The sequence below is a fragment of the Heterocephalus glaber genome, unplaced genomic scaffold (assembly GCF_053883595.1).
Source record: "Heterocephalus glaber isolate CG9 unplaced genomic scaffold, H.glaber_assembly_v1.0 deba00000071, whole genome shotgun sequence".
NCBI classification, from domain to species: Eukaryota; Metazoa; Chordata; class Mammalia; order Rodentia; family Bathyergidae; genus Heterocephalus; species Heterocephalus glaber.
Window position 1 is genome coordinate 36972283 of NW_028258137.1, and position 21898 is coordinate 36994180.

Below are 21898 nucleotides of genomic sequence, written 5' to 3' on the forward strand. Positions count from 1 at the left end.
CTGTGATCAAGGCCCCAACAGGCTCAGTGATATAAGGCCTGGACTCTGCCTCCAAGAAGGTGTCTTGTTTCTGTGTCCTCCGGAGAGAACAGAGGTAGTGTTTTCATGTGCCAGAGGGGCAAAAGAACTACCTGATTTCCACCCGCCCTTTTAGGGTATTGTTAGCTCCATTCACCAGGGCTCTGCCCTCTTGATTTAATCATCTTGTAAGCCCACTGTGGCCATACACTGCTATAGTCCCAGCATCCTGGAAGACTGAGGCAAGAAGATCAAAAGTTCAAGCTCAGCCGCAACTTAGCTGCTTAGTGAAACTCTGTATCAGTCAGTGTTTACTAGAGAAACATATAACACAAGATATACAAATATATGAGAATTTACAAGATTGGCTTACAGTGGCCATCCACAGAGTCGGAGTCTGATGAGGAAGAGTGCAGAGGGTCTGTCTGCACACTAGAGACTGAAGGATCCAGTCAGAGGTCTGGAGCTCGTTGCAGTGTCCTGTAGGAGTCCTTATCTGGAGGCTAGGGGCTGAGGGTCTGGGATAAAACTGAAGCGTCTGCGCCAGAAGCCAGGGGATGACGTCCAAGGTGAAGGCGAGGACTGGAGCAGCTCTGAAGAAACAGAAGCAGATCCATCCTTTTTCATTTCCCCTTTATACCATCCCAGTGACAAGCTGCCCTGGTGTGGTCTTCCACACCCAAGGGTGTCAAATTGCTGAGCCATTTTAGTTGAGCTTCCCTTACTTAAGTTGACACAGTCAATCAACCATCACAGACTCTGTCTCAAAATTTTAAAACAAAAGTGGGCTGTCACTCAGTGCAACGATCCTGGTTTGAATCCCTAGGGCTGGAAGAAAAAATGAGCCCCACTTTTAATGCTATCATTGGGATTTAAGTTCCAACATGTAAGTTTTTTTGTTGTTGTTGTTCTTTTATTGGTACATTTTAGGTGTACAATTCATTTACATTTATCATTGGGTGCTTGTACCTGTACCTGATATATCTTGGTTCTTATTTTTTTTTTCCTATTACCTGTGCACCCATCACCCCCTCCGCCATTCCCTATTTACATAGATTTCATTTCCTTTTTTTTTTTTTTTCTTTTCTCATAGTTTTTCCTTTCCCCCTTTTCCTTTCCCCTTCCCCTCCCTTCACTCCTTCGTCTTTGGACCTCTTTTCCTATTTCAAATTATCAATTATTCATTTTAATCATTTTAACCCTTGTGTACACTGTCAGTTTCTCACACTAGTGAAACTATTCGGTATTTACCCATGTGTGTCCTATTTATTTCACTTAAGAGTATGGCCTCGATATGTATCCATTTAGCTCTAAATGACTAGTTTTTCATTCTTTATGGCTGAGTAGTACTCCATTTTATTAAAAAACCACATTTTCTTTATCCACTTTCCAGTTGATGGTCACTTGAGCCGCTTCCAAGCTTTAACTGTTACAAACTGTGCCTCTATGAACATGAGTGCACATATGTCACTGTGGTATGATTCTTTTAATTCTTTGGGGAACATTCCCAGCAGGGGGATAGCTGGGTCAAATGGGACCTCTAGTCCTAGTTCTTTGAGGTATCGCCATACTGACTTCCACAGTGGTTGCACCAGTCTGCACTCTCACCAGCAATGGAGAAGGGTTCCTTTCTCTCCACGCCCCCCGCCAGCATTTGTTATTTGTTGATTTCTTGATAGCAGCCATTCTTTCTGGGTAAGGTGGAATCTCTATGTTGTTTTCATCTGCATCTCGCGAATGATGAGTGATGTTGAATATTTTTTCATATATTTTTTTGCTGCTTTTACTTCCTTGGCTCAGAAATGTCTGTTCATTTCAGATGCCCATTTTTGAATTGGGTCTTTGAATTTGGGGGTTCTGATTTTTTTCAGTTCTTTATATATTCTAGATAGTAGTCCTTTGAGGTACAGCTACTAAAATTTTGTTCCCATATTGTAGGTTGTCTGTTAGCTCTGTTTGTGGTTTCTTTTGCAGTGCAGAAGCTTTTTAATAAGATGAGATCCCAGTTGTTGATTCTTTCTGCTAGTTCCTGTGCTGCTGAGGTTCATGAAGTCTTTTCCTATGCCGGTGTCTTCAAGAGTTCTACCTAACTTATCTTCCAGCAAGTTTAGTGTTTCTGACTTAATATTTATATCTTTAACCCACTTCAATTTTAGTTTAGTGCATGGTGATAGGTATGGGTCTTGTTTCAGTCTTTGGCAAGTTGAAATCCAGTTTTTCCAACACCATTTATTAAAGAGACTATCTTTTCTCCAATGGTGGTGGTTGGCTCCTTTGTCAAAGATGAGATGGCTGAGTATGTCTGGAGTTGTTTCTGCATCTTCTAATCTATTCCACTATTCCTCAGGTCTGTTCCTTTGCCAGTACCATGCTGATTTTATCACAGTAGCTTTGTAGTATAGTTCCAAGTTGGGGACTGTGATATCCCCAGCCATGTCTCTGTTGCCTAGAATTGCTTTTGCTATTCTAGGTCTCTTATGGTTCCAAATGAATTTTTGGATTGTTTTCTCTAGTTCTATGAAGTATATTGTTGGAATTTCAATTGGCATTGCATTGAATCTATATAGAAATTTTAAAAGTATGGCCATTTTCACTATATTGGTTCTTCCTACCCAGGCGCAAGGGATGTCTTTCCATTTTCTTGTATCCTCGATTTTATTTATTCTTTCAAAAAACCAACTCTTTGATTCATTGATTTTTTTGTATTCTTCTCTTAGTCCCCATTGCATTGATTTCTGCCCTAATCTTTATAATTTTCTCTCTCGTACGAGCTTTGGATTCGTTATGCTCATCTTTTTCTAGGAGCTTGAGGTTCTGCATTAGCTTATTTATCTGAGTTTTCTCTGTTTTCCTAATATGGGCATTCACTGCTATGAATTTCCCACATATGACTGCATTCATTGTGTCCCATAGATTCCTGTATGTTGTACTGGCATTTTCATTTACTTGTAGAAATTGTTTAATTTCTTCTTTAATTACTTCTGTGACCCATTGGTTGTTCAAGAGCTTGTTGTTCAGTTTCCATGTATTTGTTATGGGTTTGCAGTTTTCTTATGTTATTGATCTCCAGTTTTATTGCACTATGGTCTGATAATATACAGGGGGTAACTTCATTTCTTTTACATTTACTTAGATATGTCCTGTGAGCTAGCATGTGGTCTATTCTGGAGAATGACCCATGTGCAGCCAAAAAGAATGTGTATTCTGATTTTGTGGGGTGGAACACTCTGTAAACATCTATTAAGTCCATTTGTTCAATAGCTTGGTTCAGTTCTAGAATATCCTTGTTAACTTTTTGTCTAGATCATCTGTCTATTTGTGATAGTGGGGTATTAAGGTCCCCCACTACAATTGTGTTAGTGTTTATTTGGTTTTTCATGTCTATTAATATTTGTTTTGTGTAGTTGGGGGCATTTGTATTTGGTGCATATATATTTAGGATTGTTATCTCTTCCCCCTTGAACTGTTCCCTTCACAAGGATGCAGTGACCATCCTTGTCCCTCTTCATTAGTTTTGGTTTGAAATCTACTTTGTCTGCAAAGAAGATTGCTACCCCTGCTTTCTTCTGGGTTCCTGTGGCGTGGAGAACTGTTTTTCATCTGTTTACTTTCAGTCTGTGAGTTTCTCTTTTGAGTTAGGTGTGTTTCTTGTATACAGCATATTGTTGCATTTTCCTTTTTAATCCATTCTGCCAGTCTATTTCTTTGGATTGGTGAATTGAGGCCATTAACATTGAGGTATTGTTATAATTGATAGATACTGATTTATCCTTGTCATGATGTTTTATTTTGGTTGGCTCTTTTATTTCTTATGTTTTCCCCCTTTCCCTTTAGTGTCTTACCTTGCCTGGTGGCTTCCCTCTGTTGGGCCTCATGGAGTTGTGGCCTTCCTTGCTTTTTTCTAGGATATTGTTTAGAATTGCTTCTAGTGCTGGTTTGGTGTTCATGAAATTTCTCAGATGTTCTTTCTTGTGAAAGTATCTAATTTCCCCATCGATTTTGAAAGAAAATTTTTCAGGCTACAACAGTCTAGGTTGGAAGTTATTTTCTTTTAGGGCTTGAAATACTTGACTCCAGGCTCTCCTTGATTTGAGGGTTTGTGTTGAGAAGTCTGCTGTGATTCTGATGGGCTTTCCTTTGTAGGTGATTTGTTTCTTTTCTCTAACTGCTTGTAGGATTTTGTTTTTCTGTTGGGTTTCTGGGATCTTGACTACTATATGTCTAGATGTAGATTTTTTTTGATCATGGCTAGTTGGAGTTCTATGTGCCTCACTTACCTGTATGTCCAATTCTCTACCTCTGCCTGGGAAGTTTTCCACTATTACTTCTGTGAACAGTTTTTTTATGTCAATTTTGCTTTCTCCTGTTCTTTCATGGACTCCTATCAGTTTTATGTTATTCTTCTTTGCATCGTCTAGCAGTTGGATTGATTTTTCATGGTCCCTTAGTGTTTTTAAGAAATCTCTATTTTCATGGTCTCTAACCGCGATGCTGTCTTCTATATCTGATATTCTATCTTGAGATTCCCTTAATCTGCTGTGGATACTTTCAATGGAGTTTTTGATCTCCTGAATATCTGTTTGAATCTGTTTCATGGATTCCATTTCTTTCTTATGTTGGGCAATCTTGGTTTCCATTTCTTTCTTATGCTGTGTATTCATGGCTTCCAGCATGTTTCTGAGCTCAGCTATTTTTTTTATCTGTTTCTGTTCTAGAGCCTCTAATCATGTCTTTCACTCTGCTCACCATCTCTGTGGATATCTGGGAGATTATTTCTGCTTTGAATTTTTCTAGAGCCTCATTCATCTGTTTTGTTACTTCCTGTGCTGTCAGTTCTGGGTATCCAGGTTGTTGGTTATGGGACTTTTCCATCTCATTTCCCCCAGGATTTACCCTTGGTGGGTTGGAAGTCTCAGTTTGTGTCTTGCTTAAATGTCTTCTCATTTTTGTTTTTGGTACTGTCCTTGGTTTAACTCCTGGGTTGATAGTTTGAAATTGCTTATTGCTGGTATCTATCTTTGTTGCTTGTAATTAGAGCCCTCATGGAATGATTGCTTCTCAGAGGTGTCTTCCAGATACAGTTGGTCTTTAAGTTTTGAGTCTCTAATGACTCTAAGGCTATCTCATTTTCCTTATACTAGGAAGGTTCATTGACTAGATCAATACCCACACCTTCCCCCAAGTGATACAATCAGCAACACCATTGCATTAAGTACATCTTTGAAAATGACATTTTGTGGTAGTTATTAATCTATCACCTTTACCTGTGTGACTTAAATCAAGATCGAGGACCAACCCAACATATAGTGAATAAACTCTTCAATATAACAACTTTATCCTTTGGGATGGGGAGTTAGAAGGGGTTGGGGAGGGAGGGATAGATGGGAAGAAGTATAGGGGAAGGTTAGCAGTGTGGTGAGAAGACACAGGTGAGAAGGAAAAAGAGAATACCAGGAAAATAAAGAAGAACTCTGACTGAGGACCAAAACAGGGACAAATAGGGAAGATGAACAATGCGGGAGAGCAAGAGAGTGAGTGTAAGAGCGAAAGGAAAAAGAAAAAAGAAGAAACGGAAAAAAAGAGAGAAAATATTTGCAAAGAGTAGGGAAATAATTAAAGATAAGAGGAGCAAAAGAGAAAAAAAACACAATAATAAAACTAATTTTGGGAATAAAAAATAACCGTGTAGATGCAGGGCCTCTTCCAGGGTATGTCTCTGCTGTCAAAATAGACAACGTGGGTTGCATTGTGCAGATATAAGTCAGTGAGTCTCAGCAAGCTAGTCTCAGACCCATGAGATTCAGGCAGATTTCTGTCTGCAAGTCCCAAGTTAAGCTTCCTGTAGGGTTGAACTCTGCAGAGTAGTATTGCAGGTTCCAGCTGCCCTTACCTTGAAGATAGTCCCAGTCCTGATGGGAGGTGAAGATGACTCTAACTTAACCAGTACCGTAGTCTGGTCGTCCGGTGTCCTCTGTGTCTTTGTAGTGTGGAACCAGGTGGCTGTACAGAGCGGGGGGGGGGGGCGGGGGCGGCGCTGGGGGGGTTGTCCAGTGGATTGCTGCTCGGCGCATTCCGGGCGACTAGCGATGTTGCTAAGGCGTCCGCAGACCTGCCTATCTGCAGCGGGCTGATTTGGCAAGTTCCACGCGACTCGCAACATTGCTATGCCGTTCCCCAACATGTAAGTTTTGAAGGGGCCTCCATAAACTTTTTAATTTCTTTTTTCTTTTTTTGGCAGTTCTGGGGATTGAACCCAGGACCTTGCACTAAACTACACCCCCAGCTTTTTTTTTTAGTTTTACTTTTTGACGTTCCTTGCTAATTTGACCGTGCTGGCCTCGGACTTGAGATCATCCTTCCTCAGTCTGCCAAGTACCTGGGTTTATAGGTGTGTGCCACCTGGCCCAGCTAGTAGAATGTTCTTTCCTTGGACTTCAAGTACAGTACTAATTCTGAAGACTCAGCAATTTAATGTGCAAAGAGAAAACATTTACTTTATCTGTAATATACACCTAACATAAATTTAATTTAATAAGATCATAGCATGTGTAGGTGCCTGCCTTCTATCCATGTACACACAGAGAGAGAAAGAGCATGAGAGCAAGAGATACCTCTGTAGTCCTTGTACTAAGCATTACACAGCAAGAAAACCAAACTGCTTCTGTGTTTCCTTTCTCTATATTTATTTTATATGAATACATTGATGTTTATTTTCTACTTCCTACATACAAGGTGTACAGTAAATTACATTACATCTAGAAGTTGGGTTGCAGAGGTGCATGATAGTAACTGAAGACTGGAGTCAGACTGTGGAACACTTGAGAGTGAATCAGCTAATTTCTTTTTTTCTTTTTTTTTGCGGTACTGGGGATTGAACTCAGGACCTTGCGCTTGAGAGAGGCAGGCTCAGCACCACTAAGCTAAATCCCTATCCCTGAATCAGCTAATTTCATCCACATTAAACACATTAGTGTTTGGACCACACTTCTGTTCCTCCGTGAGGTTATAATCATGTTTTCTAGCCATATATCCGTGTGATTAAAAATGATCTCATTTGTTCTTTTGTAGTTTGGGGGCAAGCTGGTTACCTTTGAGGGTGTCAAAGTACAGTCTCCCCAGGGAGCTGAGCAGCAGCAGGAGCAGCAGCATGTGTTCATTAGCCAGGTGGTGACGGAAAAGGAGTTCCTGAGTCGCTCAGACCAGCTGCAGCAGGTTATACAGTCACAAGGGTTCATCATTTACTGCCAGAAAAAGATAGATGCTTCTCAGACGGAGTTTGAGAAAAATGTGTGGTCCTTTCTGAAGGTAAGTTGGCATTTAAAGTCATTTCATTTTATTATCTGTAAATGTAACTGTACCTGTTATATTCTGAATCTATCTTCCTATTAAATTGTAAAAGTATGATTCCAGAAATTCATGAAATTTAAGAAACATTGTAAAGAGCATGCAACTTAATTTATGTCAAGGCTTTTTCCTTCTCTATTTTGACAAACTTAATATGAAGTACTTTTTTAATAAGTAAAAAACAACACATCAGATACAGTATATTTAAGGAAGAGAGACTGTGTTCAAACTGGAACACAAAGCCGACTGCAATAAAAACATAGCGTATCTTGTAGTAAAGCTGCTGAAGGCAAATGGGAAAAGAGAAGATGCATGGAGTTAAGTTGTTGGAGTTGTTTTCTTCCCACCGTTAAGGAATTTAGAGGGGAGAAAATACATTTTCACTCAATTGCATTTTTGACAATAGGTTAACAAATAGGATTTTCTGGTTGGTCATTTTTGCCTCCACTGTAATATCTATTTTTTGCCATTGAATTTTCCAAGGAAAGCAATCTTAAATACAATAAGGTTAAATTCTAAAATTGTAGAATTTATATTTTGTAATTAAGTATGAAATTTGAGAAAGTGTTTTAGAAAATAAAGTGTTTCAGATGAGCTCTGCGTACATATGTCCTTTGGATGTTAGTTTGTATTTGCCAGAATTATAGTTCGAAAGGAAGCTTTATTCAACAAGGATAATTACTTACTAGTATACTTACTAGTAAAAAAATAACTAGTTAAAAAAAAAACCTGTTCTTTTCAAATGGTGAATCTTCAGGATGATATAGTAGATTTTAGATATTTTTAATAATTTTATTTGGAATTGGTCGCTGATAAGAATTAGGCTTTAAATATAGATCTTTGTTTCAAAAAATATATATATATTTTTATTATTTGAAGGTAAACTTTGAGGATGATTCTCGTGGAAAATACCTTGAGCTTCTAGGATACAGAAAAGAAGATCTAGGAAAGAAGGTAAACTATCCCCAGTTAATAGGCATTTAATAAGAATTTGTAGCTGGTGAAGTAACACATCACTGTGATCCTAGCACTTGAGAGGCCGAGGCAGGAGAATTTCAAATTCAAGGCCAGCTTGGGATACATAGAAAGTTCAAGGCCAGTCTGGACTACATAGAGAGACCTTGTCTCAAAAAAATAAAACGGGTGGGGAGAGACTGCTGGAGATGTCCTGGGTTAAATCCCCCCCACTCCCAGCAACCCCAAATAATTTGTGATTCGCTGCCAAAGTTTTGAATACCTATTATTAAACTCTACTTTATACCTGGATTTAGAAGTTACCAGAGCCTTCTTGCATTCAGACTTGATTGTTTGAACAACTGGGCCTTGACAGATAAGGTACCACAGCACCGTCAAGTATTCAAACACTGACAGCAGCAGAGTGTGTGAGCAGTGGCTTTCTAGAGGAAAAGAGAAAGAAACAGTGTTCGGTGATGAAAAACAGGGTTCTATTTCATGCCCAAACTGTGTATTGATCTAGCTGTGTATTGGTCTAGCTCCCAAGTAACTGATAAATGTCTGGAAATAGTGATTTATTCTCCCTCACCCAAATAAAAAGTCCAGGTGGTTTGCTTAACAGTTTAACTTTAAAAATAGAAGGTTCCCTTTTAAAAAGAGGAAATCATGTTGCAGTTTGTAGTGTTCTTGTTAAACAATGGCTTAATGTTTTTTCACAATGTTAACATCAATACCAGTTTTTTAAAACACCATGGAGGGCCGGGGATTTAGCTCAGTGGTTTTTGCCAGGCAAGGTCCTGAGTTTGATCCCCGGTACAAAACAAAACAAAAAAAACACTGAGGAACACTTGAGAGCTGTAATTTAGATTACATTTTTCTCTAGCATTACACTGTGCTTGTGTAAGTGGTATGGACTGGGTGTGCCAGCACTCTGGGGGCAGATAGTTGTCAGATCCCACCCCACTGCTTAGGGCTGTGTGTCTTTGCTTACCCTTTATAGTTATATTTTGCTTTATTATTAGCCTGAATTTTTTGATGCTATGACTCTTCCAAATTTGCAAGCAATTAATATGAAAGTTTTACTGATGCCTGGTAAGAAATAGAATCTGGTTGTCAAAATACTTCTCATAGCAATTCTTTCCATAGTGAGTACCTAAAAAAAATTACTTCCAAAAATTAATTTTATTTTTTTTAAATTAAAAAATAAATAACTAAATAAATGAATACAGCATACGTGAAAGAAAAAGTAAGTAGCATCTACTATGATAGATCCAGGAAACTATTTTTGTCAGTGTTGAAATGGACATACAGTAGCTTTGTCTTTGTATATGTTTATGATTAAATATCATTGAACATTAAGAAAATAAAAAATAAATAAATATAGCTTTTTTATTTTTAGTTTTGTTGTTGGTTTGTCTTTTTTTTGTTGGTACTGGAGATCGAACTCGGGACCTTGCGCTTGCGAGGCAGGTAGTGGAACCACTGAGCTAAATCCCCAGTCCCTGTTGGTTTGTCTCTTGAGACAAGGTCTCCCTATGTAATTCAGGCCAGGCTTGAATTAATTATGTAGCCTCAGGTTGGCCTCAGACTCCAGGCCAGTGGTGGTGAAGCTATGGCATGCATGTTACTTGTTTTTAAGACACAGGATGTTAATGTATGTGTTGTTTTTTCTAAACCGAGACCTCAGTATTCAGGTTTAATTGCAAAGTTGGCACTTTGCACTAAATATGTAAGTGGGTTTTAGATTGCAGTTTGGGCACTCATCTCTAAAAGGTTAACCATCACTACCTGGGTGATCCTCCCACTTCAGCCTCCCCAGTACTGGAATTACAGGTGTACACCGTCACACCCAACTCTGAGCTTTGTATTTTGACAGAAACATAGAAAGAAAATGTTTGTTTTGAGGTTAGTTTTGTTACTGAACAGCAGAATAGGATGAGATCTGAAAGCTAGAACTGCCTGTGAGTGACCCTAGAGCCACTGCACAGATGCTGTTCTCTATCACACACACTGTGCCTGATAAGGACTTCTGTGGGCTTCTGCTAACAAGAGTGGATTGAGAGGTGAACATATGTTGTATGCTCTGAAGTACAATTCCATTTAGTAGGTAAGTTGTTATTTTCTTTTCAGATTGCTTTGGCCTTGAACAAAGTGGATGGATCCAATGTGGTAAGGTCTTAAAAAGCAGGTACCTTCAAACGTTTTGGTTAAGTCACAACAAAGAAGGAGGTGTGATCTAAGAAGGACATCATCTGTTTTGTGCTTCATAGTGTAAAAATGTTGATTCTTAATATTTTACTAAGTTCATAATTCTCATTTTAAAATAGGCTAACTTTCATTGGCGGAGCATTCGTTTCTTTTGGCATATTTGAATGTTGTTAAAGAGAGGAATAATGGATACAATGACTGCTCATATGTTCAAGAGAAAGCTTTTTCGTGTTGGGTGACATTTGATAGGAAAGAAGGGGACAGAGATGTTAACAGTAATTACTCTTTGCCTCTCCTCTAATGTTTCTCCAATAAATTTATTCGATGTTGCTGCTTATAATCAAAGTGGATGTTGTTGGTTGGGTCTTTTGTCTCCTTTGTTACTACTAATAACCTTTTAATTCTGGATTCTTCACCTTCCTCTGTAATCATTTTGTGTACCAAAGGCTCTTAAAGACTCTGACCAAGTAGCACAGAGTGATGGGGAGGAGAGCCCTGCTGCTGAAGAGCAGCTCTTGGGAGAGGTACTTACTTTTTTTCATATTATATTGGACAAATATGTGATAATTGTGTATCCACATTGAAATATGGAAGATTTTCTTGACAATTTGTTGCAAAATAAAGTTGGGAGTGTATTGTTTTTTTTGAAATGTTTAGAGTTGGAATCTGTTTACCTGGACTGACATATCCTCTCTGAACTCTAGTTCTCTTACCTCGCTTCTGGAGTGTATACTTTAAAATTAACAGTTGCTGTGAGATTGACTTCACTTTCTTAGAAGGCTATTTTATTCAGAAATCCACTTTCATTGCATGTAAAGTTAATATGTTTTCTTGGCACATTAATGTTTAGGGTCTGTTATCAGTGGCATATCCCTCTGAATTAGGCCTGAACTTGGAGCCCAAGGACAAAGTATTTCACTAGCTGAACATCGTGGCACATGCCTGTAATTCCAGCTGCTTGGGAGGCTGAGGCAGGAGGTTACCAAGAAGCCACCCTGAGCAACTTGTTGAGACCCTGGGTCCAAATAATGAATTAAAAGGGGCTTAGGATGTAGCACAGTGTAAGGCCCTGGGTTCAACTCATAGCACTGAAAAAAAACAATTTTTTTCTCTGAATTGGTTGTTATTTACTATAAGTGTGTCCTTTGTTGTACTTGGTAATTTCTGTAACTAATCAAAAAGAGTCCTTGAACACAGTTGTATCAATTTTTTCCTTTTGATTTTCTGATATTTTCTTTTAAACTACTAATATCTAATTCTGTGACTTTTCTTGCTTTCTAATTTTATCTTGGAAGATTAATCAGAAAGTTCTTGATTTTGATTTTGCCTTTACTTTTTTATAGCCCTTTGTGCTTTGGTGATATCCTAACTGGGATATTCTGTATAATCATTTACTAAGTTATAAAAATAATTCACCCATATATTTAGACTACTCCATTGGTTATTAAAGTTTTTTCTTAGAAGTAGATGTCCTAGCATTTATCTAACAAGGAAATAAATCTTACTAAAATGTGAACCAATTTTAGAAATACATAGAGAGAATTAGACACAAATACTGTGCTTTCACATTTATGTACAACTAAATTAACTACGTATTACCAAGTAAAAGACCATTTTGGAATACACTCATGAATAATAGGTAGTAGTAATAGGTATTTAAACAGTAGTCATCAGTGTATACTTTGAGTACTTGAAAAAATTATTTTAAGGAGGTAAAATCTTGCCTTTTATCTTGATGATACTGTTTGATTATCAAAAATTGTAGCTTACACATTGAAGATATTGAACCCAGAAAATTGTGCATTTTGGGCTTTATGTTTAAGAAGTGTATAAATAAAGCTATATTCATTGTAGAAAGCAAATTTGATAAATAGTGTGTTAAAGGATTTTTCTGTGAATTTTGACAATGAATGTAACAGTGAATATAACTAAAATTTTCAGTGTTTTCGAGTTTTTAAGATTCCAAAATGTGTCTCTTTAATTGGGGGCAAGCAATTAGAACTATTGTTATTCTTTTGTAACAGTTATCATTAGCTGTTGTGAACTTTGTACTTGAATGACTCAGCTCCAAACCCCTGACTTTGAATACTAGGCACTTATATTCACATGTGTAGATAACACAGGCACAGAGGGTAGATAGTTTATCTCATGTAGAGAGTAGTGTCTTTGTTGAAAAAGATTTAGAATATTTGTATAGACTATAAGTTCAGCATCCCTACTGTAAAATCTACTAAAATAGTTTTGGATTTTGGACCATTTTAGAGTTCAGATTTTTTGAATTAGAGATGCTTAACCTGTAATCTCAGAAATTTATAAAAGCACCGTATATATTTTTACCAGACCAACCTATTCCAGATATAACTTAAATTTAGAGAATGTGAAATCTATAATTGAATTTGAGTATATTTAAAAATACTCAAATCTAAAAATAATCTGTTTATATTGCTTTGGTGAGGAAAGTATCTAGGAATCAAACTCAGGGCCTTGCACATGCTTGGCAAAGTACTCCACTGAGCTACATCCCCGGCCCCTATTGTGCTTTTATTTTTTATTTTTTAATTTTTTTTTTGGTTCAGGGGTTGGAACTCCAGTCCTTGCACTTTTGCAGCAGGCGGCGAAACCACTGAGCTAAACCCCTGGCCCTCCTATTGTGCTTTTATACCAAGCCACCAAGTAATATTTTTTTTTAAGGATTCATTTATAACTAAAAAAAAATCTCATAACCAAGCCTAGTGGACAGGAATTTTTATATGTTAGAAGTAGGATTGTCTAAAAAAGTAAATATAATTTAAAGCATAGATCACATTTCTCAACCTACTCGTAGTTGAGGCATCTAAAGAAAGCAAAGATTCTTCAGTTTCAATAACAACTTTTCAGATGCGGTACCTATAATGGATATGCATACTTGTTTGTTTTACATTATTTTTGGTGGTCTTGGATTCTATTTATAAATGCACAGTGGGAATTAATACTTCAGGAAGTCATAAATCTGGTTATAAATTTGGAGATGAGGACTTTCCTGAAATAACTTACCATATCATCTAGTCAGTAGGTGAATTTCGTATACAAAATTTTATTTTGGTAGTAAGTTTCATTTTGGCTAAATAGCTGCCTTTTTCATCTTCTTAGTGCATTAAAGAAGAAAAGCAAGAATCTGAATTTCTGCCCTCCGCTGGAGGAACATTTAATATCTCTGTCAGTGGTGGTAAGTACGTGTTGGCTTTGATTTTTAAACTTTTAAAAACTTTGAAAGCAAATAGTCCCAGTTAAAAATGTTTTGTTATAGACAATTGTGGGTTGAGAAAGAACCGAGTTACCATGTAGTATATGTAATTAGTGCCCTGAGAGAGGGGTGGTGTGTTCTGACACCTAAGTCAACGGTGTTCATCCAGTCTGAGCATTCAGCAAATAGTGTTTACATGTACTTTAGTATGTATTTCCATAGATCTCTTCTATAAATACTAACAGCTTCTGTCAGAAATTTAGTAGTCAGAAGTTAACATTGTGTTCTCTATTTGTATCTGTGTGTAAAAACTTATGTATATAGATTTTTTGTTGTAGTTGTTTTTGATGAGGAAAACCACTGTTGAACTTGGTTGTATTTTTCCTTGTTGCAGATATTGATGGTTTAATTACTCAGGCTTTGCTGACGGGTAATTTTGAGAGTGCTGTTGACCTTTGTTTACATGATAACCGCATGGCTGATGCCATTATATTGGCGATAGCAGGAGGACAAGAACTCTTGGCTCGGACTCAGAAAAAGTACTTTGCAAAATCCCAAAGCAAAATTACTAGGGTATGTTATTTTCAAAATAGATAAATCACAATATATTTATCTTTCTGATTACAAAAATAATACATTATTATTATAGATCATTGGGATGTAGAGAACACTAAAGAATTAGCCTATTCATAATACTTTGACTCAGAAATAGTTATTGACACTTTGATATGATTAATCCAGTTTTTATTGTTTCTACAATATAATTTTTAAAATACTATTTTCATGTTATTATAGAAAGATTTAACACAAAAAAAAAATTTATTTTTTTGGTACCCGAGATCGAACTCAGGACCTTGCCGCCTGCAAGGCAGGTGGCCAAACCACTGAGCTAAATCCCTGTCCCCACAAAAAAATTTTTTAACACAGAAAATTTTTAAGATAAAAATGTTAGCTTCCTCTAATCCTGCCAACTGTCTGGCGCATAGCTTTCCATACCTCTTTCTATATATTTGTAGAATTTTTTCTGACGGTCAGGATCATCTACATGATATGTGTGGTTTTGTTCATGTTGTCATTTACATTGATTTTTCCATATCATTAAAAACTCAAAAGATTTTAATTAGTTTATATTTTATGATGAGGTTGTATTCTCATATATTTTGGGTATTTAAATATACTCTTTAATATTTTCCTCATATAGGTGAGCACCATTGTATATACGGTGATAAAAATCTATTGTACCTAAAGATTTGTGCAGATTTCTAATTAATTATCCCATAGTACTAGGAGGGGAATTTCTGGTACAGAGGGTCTGAACACTTGTAAGCTTCCTATTGATATTTTCCATATCATAAAAATAATTTTTATGCCAGTTACTTTCCGTAAAAGTCGTACCAGTGTCAGTCCCAGCAGCATTGGTTGTGGTCAGTCTTCCCTTCTCTGCTATATGCCCCTCTCCCTGTCAGAGCTCATGTCTTCTCTCCCTGTGACAGGCTGTCTTTTGGCTCCTAACCCACTCTTATGTTCCGTCCTCCTTTGTATCTCGTGTCCCCTCAGCTTGGAATGCTTTTTCCTTCTCTCTGTTCAAATCTCTGTGCAAAAGTCTCCATGTTGAGGTAGCTTTTTGACATACTAGACCAGGTCACATCTTCCTGTTAAATGTTGTGCTAGCCTCTTGAACTTTTCCTCATCATTTTATAAAATATGTTGATGGGGCTTTCTTTCTTAAGGAAAAATAAAGCCATCTGTTAAGTCATTTGGTCAAGAAAATACTTCACTTTTTGGTGCTTTATTTGTTATGAAATATTCTTATTAGTTTTGAACGAGATGATTCAATAGCCAAAGTTAATTTTTATTAAAATAATAAAGACTTTTAATTTTCCTTTTGATTTATTTTCCTAAGCTCATCACTGCAGTTGTAATGAAGAACTGGAAAGACATTGTTGAGTCTTGTGACCTTAAAAATTGGAGAGAGGCTTTAGCTGCAGTGTTGACTTATGCTAAACCAAATGAATTTCCATCGCTGTGTGGTGAGAAATGAGCTTTGCATTTAACTACTTTACATGGTAATATTGTAAATAACATTAATGACAAGTTTTATTAGAAGTTTTTGTAATCATACTGACAAGTATAAAATATATTACTTAACATTATTTCTAAAAATACTGTTTAGTGGATTTGGTTTCAAACATAACAAAGTTGAAAGTTTACTGCTGCCACTTAACTAGCTTGATAACCTAGGAAAAAATATTTCTAAGCCTCATTTTATCCATTTTTAAAATGGCACATAGGCAACTCTCACTTAATACATGTTAACTCTGGGCCGGGGATTTAGCTCAAGTGGTTTTGCTGCCTGCTGCGCAAGCGCAAGGACCCGAGTTCGATCCCCGGTACCAAAAAAAACCCCAAATACATGTCAACTCTGGTAAAATTAACATTGCATTTGAGTAAAAATTGTCATTAGAGGCCATGACTAAATTGGTGGCTAAGGAATAAATATTATTTGCAATAAAAGAAGTTTAAGGGTGATAGTGTATGAGCCAACAATCATTTTTGCTACCTTTGAAAGTACTATGAGAAGGGCCAGGGACTTAGCTCAGTGGTTCCGCTGCCTGCCTTGAAAGTGCTAGGTCCCAAGTTCGATCCCTGGTACCAGAAAAAAAAAAAGAAAGAAAGTATTATGATAATACAAAATATTATAGAATATTAACTTTTCATAAATAATTTTTGATAGGCAGAGCTACCATTGATAACTCTATTCCAAATATGCTGTTAGGAGTTTTGTGTTCTAATATTGTTCTCATTTATTGGGTTTTTTTACTATATTTAATGGAAATCAGTTCTGCAGCTAGATAGAACCCTGTGAAATAGCTTATCATATATAATTTGTCATCTATTTCCATTTGTTTAACAAAGTATTTACTAAGGAACATTTGGAGTGATTTTTGTTTCTCTCTGCTGCTCGTTGATTGTGAAGTTTAGTCTGTACATAGGAAACTCTGACTGAGCTGCTCACAATCATGCAGCAGATTGCTTTGGGTATAATCTGAGTCCTCTTATCTTACAGATCTTCTGGGTGCCAGGCTTGAAAGTGAAGGAAATAGCATCCTGCAGACTCAGGCGTGTCTCTGCTATATTTGTGCAGGGAATGTAGAGAAATTAGTTGCATGTTGGACTAAAGCTCAAGATAGTAGCAGCCCTTTGTCCCTTCAGGTTAGTATCTTTGAAACAAAAGGTGCTTGCTTTTTAGTGTTTTCTTTTAACTTAGTTATGATCAAGTTCTATTCTAGAAATTAATTTGTGCTAGAAGTTTATTTACATTTTAGAAGGTCTTTTGATGGATAATTATGTGCATTTATTGCTGTCTTTGAAGCAGCAAAGTTTGAGGCGATAGAATAATAAAATGGAGTTGCAGCTGTTTGTAAAATCAGGGTTGTGATTTGGCAGTTTATTGGGTATAGTAGGTGGCAGGAGCACTGAAAATGCCCCAGGGTGGTAGTGGTGAACCTATGACACACATGCCACAGTAGGCACACAGAGCCGTCTATCAGCACATAAGCCAAGTCACCTCAGCCAAGGTTTGACAAATTATCAGCATGTGTACAACAGCAAAGATCACATTAATTGTGCAAAAGCATGCCAAATGCAGACTTTTACCTTTTAATAAAAAGCTGTTTGTAGTATTGAAAGCTCTGTTATTGCATCTGTATTATTGAAAGCTCTGTTACTGCATCTTTCTTTTAAGACGAGATGTTAACCTATGAGTTTTGTTTTTTTTTTTTCTTAACTAAAACCTCAGTATTTAGGTTTAGTTGCAGTATTGGCACTTTCCGATAAAATGGGTTTGGGTTGTGGTTTGGACACTTAGTCTCTAAAAGGTTCACCATCACTGCCCTAGTGTTTACCTCTTTTACCTCAGTGGCCTCTTCAGTGGCCCCTCGCTCCCTTGGCAAAGTCAGAATCAATGTGGCCTAAGGAATAGGAGGCATCTAATACCAATAGAGAACTTTTGTGATTAAGCAAAAATGAAAGGAAAATGTAAATAGAATCCCATGTATCCTAATATACAAGCAAGTGGAAGCGAAAAATTGTGAAGACTCTTCTTAGGCACTGAATAACTATATCTTTAGATTTTTTTTTCCCAAACTATTTAATCTGCAGAATCTTATTTTTAGTACAATATTTCTTTTTCTTTCAGGAAAGGGTTTATCAGTAGTGTTGTTACTTCAGAGGTCATTCTATTGGAACTAAAAATCAGGTAGAAAATTGAGGGTTTTCTTCTAAATGGCCCTGAGAAAATATCACTTGTTTCACACTTCTCAATTTGTGTACTTGTGAAGGGTGGATAGGTGGAATATTCTTACGCATGCTGCCTGGAGCATATCTCGCCCTTGTTCAAAGCGTTGGCGTTGAAGAACAGCTTGGGAAACTTTGAGTCATAGTAATGTGTTAGTCAGCTTTGTATACTGTGATGAACTGTCTCAAGTAATTAACTTTTTTTTTTCTCTTAAATTCTTGTATTGGTACATTTTAGCTATACAATAAGTTTACATTTATCATTGGGTGCTTGTACATGTACATGATGTATCTTGGTTCTTATTTTTTCCCCATTACAAGACTTTGTTCCGTTTTTTCTTTTTCTTATAATTTTTCCTTTCCCTTCTTTCCTTTTCTCTTACCCTCTCACTTCCCCTATTGAGTAATTAACTTTTAAAGAGAAAAGGCTTGTTTGGCTTCATGGTTCTGGAGGTCCAGCCTGAGGTCGGGCAGCCTATTACCCTGGGCCTCTAATCAGGGCAGCATACATGGCAAGAGCCCAAGATGGGGCAGACCACATGCACTGTGGACTGGGAAGCAGGAGAGAGGAGAGGTAGGCAGGCAGGGAGTATCCTGGGCCCATTCCCCTTCAGGGATGTGCCTCAGTGACCGGAGGACCTCCCCTCCCGTTTGGCCTCACCCCAGGGCACTGCTCTGGGAGCAACCCTTTAACACATTTGGCTTGTCGGGGGCATTCAGCTCCCAAACCATAACAAATAGTCCTTTTAGAGGTCTTGTGCCTTGTTGTCTGTCACCTCATAGCAGGAGTGTTGTTATAGGATTGGTGGTATATGTTCTCATTCACAGTTCCTCCCTCCTAGGACACAGTCTTTGCCTTTGATACCTGTCACTTTCACTTTGCATATTTGCCTGTTTTACCTCACTAGACAAGTAGCTGGTGGTCTAATTAGGAATGCTTAGGAGAAGGTGATAAGCTCTATTAGTAACAGATTTTTTTCCATCTTAATGTTTTCACTTACCTAAATGGCGGCCAGCAGCAATTCCATAGTTTTCAAACTGGGATAATAAGTACTATATTTTTAATAAGTGTTAGAAGAAATCTTAGTAATTTTACCTTTCCCTACTTCTTCTCATGGTACTTCTGTTCTCTTTCACCCTGCCTTATTTTTCTCATTTAGGATCTGATCGAGAAAGTCATCATTCTGCGAAAAGCTGTACAACTTACCCAAACCATGGACACTAATACTGTAGGGGTTCTTTTGGCTGAGAAGATGAGTCAGTATGCCAATTTATTGGCAGCCCAAGGCAGTATTGCTGCAGCCTTGGCTTTTCTTCCTGACAACACCAACCAGGTACTTAGAATTGACAGTCTGTCTTCTTTCTTTCAATGTATGACTAAGATGACTCCAGTAGATAGCACTTGGCATTAGGCATACACATACTAGGTGGAATGTTTTGGAGCAGTTGAATTTCCAACAGCTTGCTGTAGGTAAATGTTATTGACATTCTTCAAGGTTCACCTCAGGTGTACCCCAGCTGTGTCAGAAAGATAGGATACTTTGGTAGTATCATAGATCCCTTTGTTTTGAGGGACTGTAGTAGTTTAGCAAAATGAATGAGAAAACCTATATTTCCAAGACCAAATGCTGACTCTGTGTATGAGATTCTTTGTAGGAATCTTTTATGTTGAAAAGCTATGAATACTAATACATAAAATGACGTTAAAATTTTTTAATTCCCATATGTGGCACCCCAAATATTAGCAAACAAGTGCATTCTCTGTACCATTTTAGTCTGATACCATTTGTGGGTGAGTATATTTTTTAAATTATTCAAGGTAGAGGGAATTATATTGCGTTCTTTAACTATAGGATCCAACTCTTATCTTTCTAAATTTTTAAAAGGAATATTAGGTAGAATAGAAACATAGTCTTTTTTTATGATAACTTGGCATAATAGTTTTAAGACTTTTTACTTAATACAGTTTCATTGTGATATCAAGATACAAGATCCTGAGAGCCAGGGATTTAGCTCAGTGGTGCCTTACCTGCCTCAAGTGCAAGGTCCTGAGTTCAGTCCTCGGTACCAAAAAAAAAAAAAGATAGAAGACCCTTTAAGGCTAAGTTAATCTAAGACTTTTAGTTTGTTTAGCCTTAAAATTATACTCTTTCCCCCACACACCTTGCTACTCAGGATTGAAGCCATTGCTTAATATGATAGGCAAGCACTTTACTAGAACTTGCAAACAAGCCTTCTTCCTTTTTTTTTTCTTCCTTTCTTTTGTTCTTTCTAAGACAGGGTCTCACAGTGTAGCCTAGGCTGGCCTTGAACACACTAGGTAGCCCAGGCTGGCCTTGAACTCAATACAATCCTCCTGCTTCAGCTTCCTGAATGCTAAGATTACAGATGTACCTCACCATGTCCCACAACCAACCCTTTTTAAATTTTATTTTGTGACAAGGCTGAGTTCCCCAAGCTAGCCTAGAACTTTATATTCTCCTGCCTAAGGTTCTGTACTCCGTGGAATTACAGGCATGTGCTACCACACACAGGTCCTTAACTGTTTTTAATGCCATTTTTTTGGGGGGGGTACCAGGGATCAAACTTGGAACCTTGTGCTTTCAAGGCAAGCAGCGGAACCACTGAGCTAGATCCCCGGCCCTTTAATGCCATTTATAATCACATGCGCTTTATATATTATTATTCTTAATGCTTTTCCTTGGACTAGTTTTTGTTTTTTTGGTTTTTTTTGAGATAGGATCTCACTATGTAGTTGAGGGTGGCCTCGAACTCATGACAATCCTCTTGCCTCAGCCTCGTGGGTGCTGGGATTACAGGTGTGCACCACCACACCTGGGTCTTTGGACTTTAAAGAACATTCTCTATGTAAAAACGTAATTTTCATGTTATTTCCCCCAGTTTATCTCAGTAAACCCTATGTTCTGTGGAGAAAATGTCCTGAGAATTTGTGATAGTATTATACTATATAATCTTCCACCAGAAAATGCAATAAAGTATATGTTAAAAGCTCAGGTGAGCCATGTATGAGTGTACGTGCCTGAAATCCTAGCCACTTGGGAAGCTGAGATAAGAGGATTGCAAGTCCCTGTGTCAAAATAAAAAAATTGTTTTGAGTGGCTAGGGATGTAACTCAGTACAAAGCCCTGGGTTCAGTCCTCGGTATTGTGTACTACTACCCCTAAATAAACTTTAAATGACCATTTTAAACCTTTAGCAAATTTATAAGATTGTATAATTTTTAATGAATTAAATTATTTCTGATGCATTTTAACACATTGCTTTATTATTGTTAATATGTAGAAAATATGTATAATTAACTTATAAATTTATATAATTGAAGATTTACATGTGTGAGCCATAGATCTGAATGCAAGATACTAATTTATTTCAAAAATTTCTTTTAAAAATTAATTTTCGTCTCTTTGATCACCATTTTCTTACATTACCATCTTTAGCAGTTGATTCTCTTTTGGGTCTGTTTTTAGTTGTATTTATGATTTATGAGCATGTTTTGTGTTTTTTTGTTGGTTTTTGTTTGTTTGTTTTGATTAGCAAAAGTTAGGTTTAATTTTCCTAAGGTCTTAGTTACTTCCCTTTAAGCTGGGACAGAATATCTGATATCCACAATTTAGGAAGGAGAGATTTATTTGGGCTCGTGTTTCATTCAGCCCATGTTCATCTGGCTCCAAGGCCGGACAGCATGGCAGAGGGGCCTGGTAGAGGAGAGCTGCTCATGGTATGACGGACAGGAAGCAGAGATTTGGGAGCATTATTACTTAACCACAAAAATACATAAAAGGAGCAGTGCTGAAAGTGACAGTGATCTATGGACATAATTCAGATCCCTACCTC

At 37.3% G+C, this 21898-nt stretch overlaps 1 protein-coding gene across 17 annotated transcripts in view; it reads left to right on the forward strand.

The window, feature by feature from the left end:
• The window catches only part of Sec31a (SEC31 homolog A, COPII component), a 77243-nt gene that overhangs the window by 32133 nt on the left and 23212 nt on the right, over positions 1 to 21898 (forward strand). For 8 of the 17 annotated variants that reach the window (XM_087206986.1, XM_004847964.4, XM_087206940.1 and 5 more), the window contains exons 11-19: positions 7087 to 7323; positions 8242 to 8316; positions 10447 to 10485; positions 10971 to 11048; positions 13654 to 13729; positions 14142 to 14320; positions 15651 to 15777; positions 16815 to 16960; positions 19204 to 19377. In XM_087206986.1, the coding sequence (XP_087063112.1) occupies positions 7087 to 7323; positions 8242 to 8316; positions 10447 to 10485; positions 10971 to 11048; positions 13654 to 13729; positions 14142 to 14320; positions 15651 to 15777; positions 16815 to 16960; positions 19204 to 19377 (1131 nt within the window). The remainder of the gene's footprint in view (positions 1 to 7086; positions 7324 to 8241; positions 8317 to 10446; positions 10486 to 10970; positions 11049 to 13653; positions 13730 to 14141; positions 14321 to 15650; positions 15778 to 16814; positions 16961 to 19203; positions 19378 to 21898) is intronic. The other 9 variants (XM_087206949.1, XM_087206989.1, XM_087206966.1 and 6 more) reach the window with 2 other exon arrangements.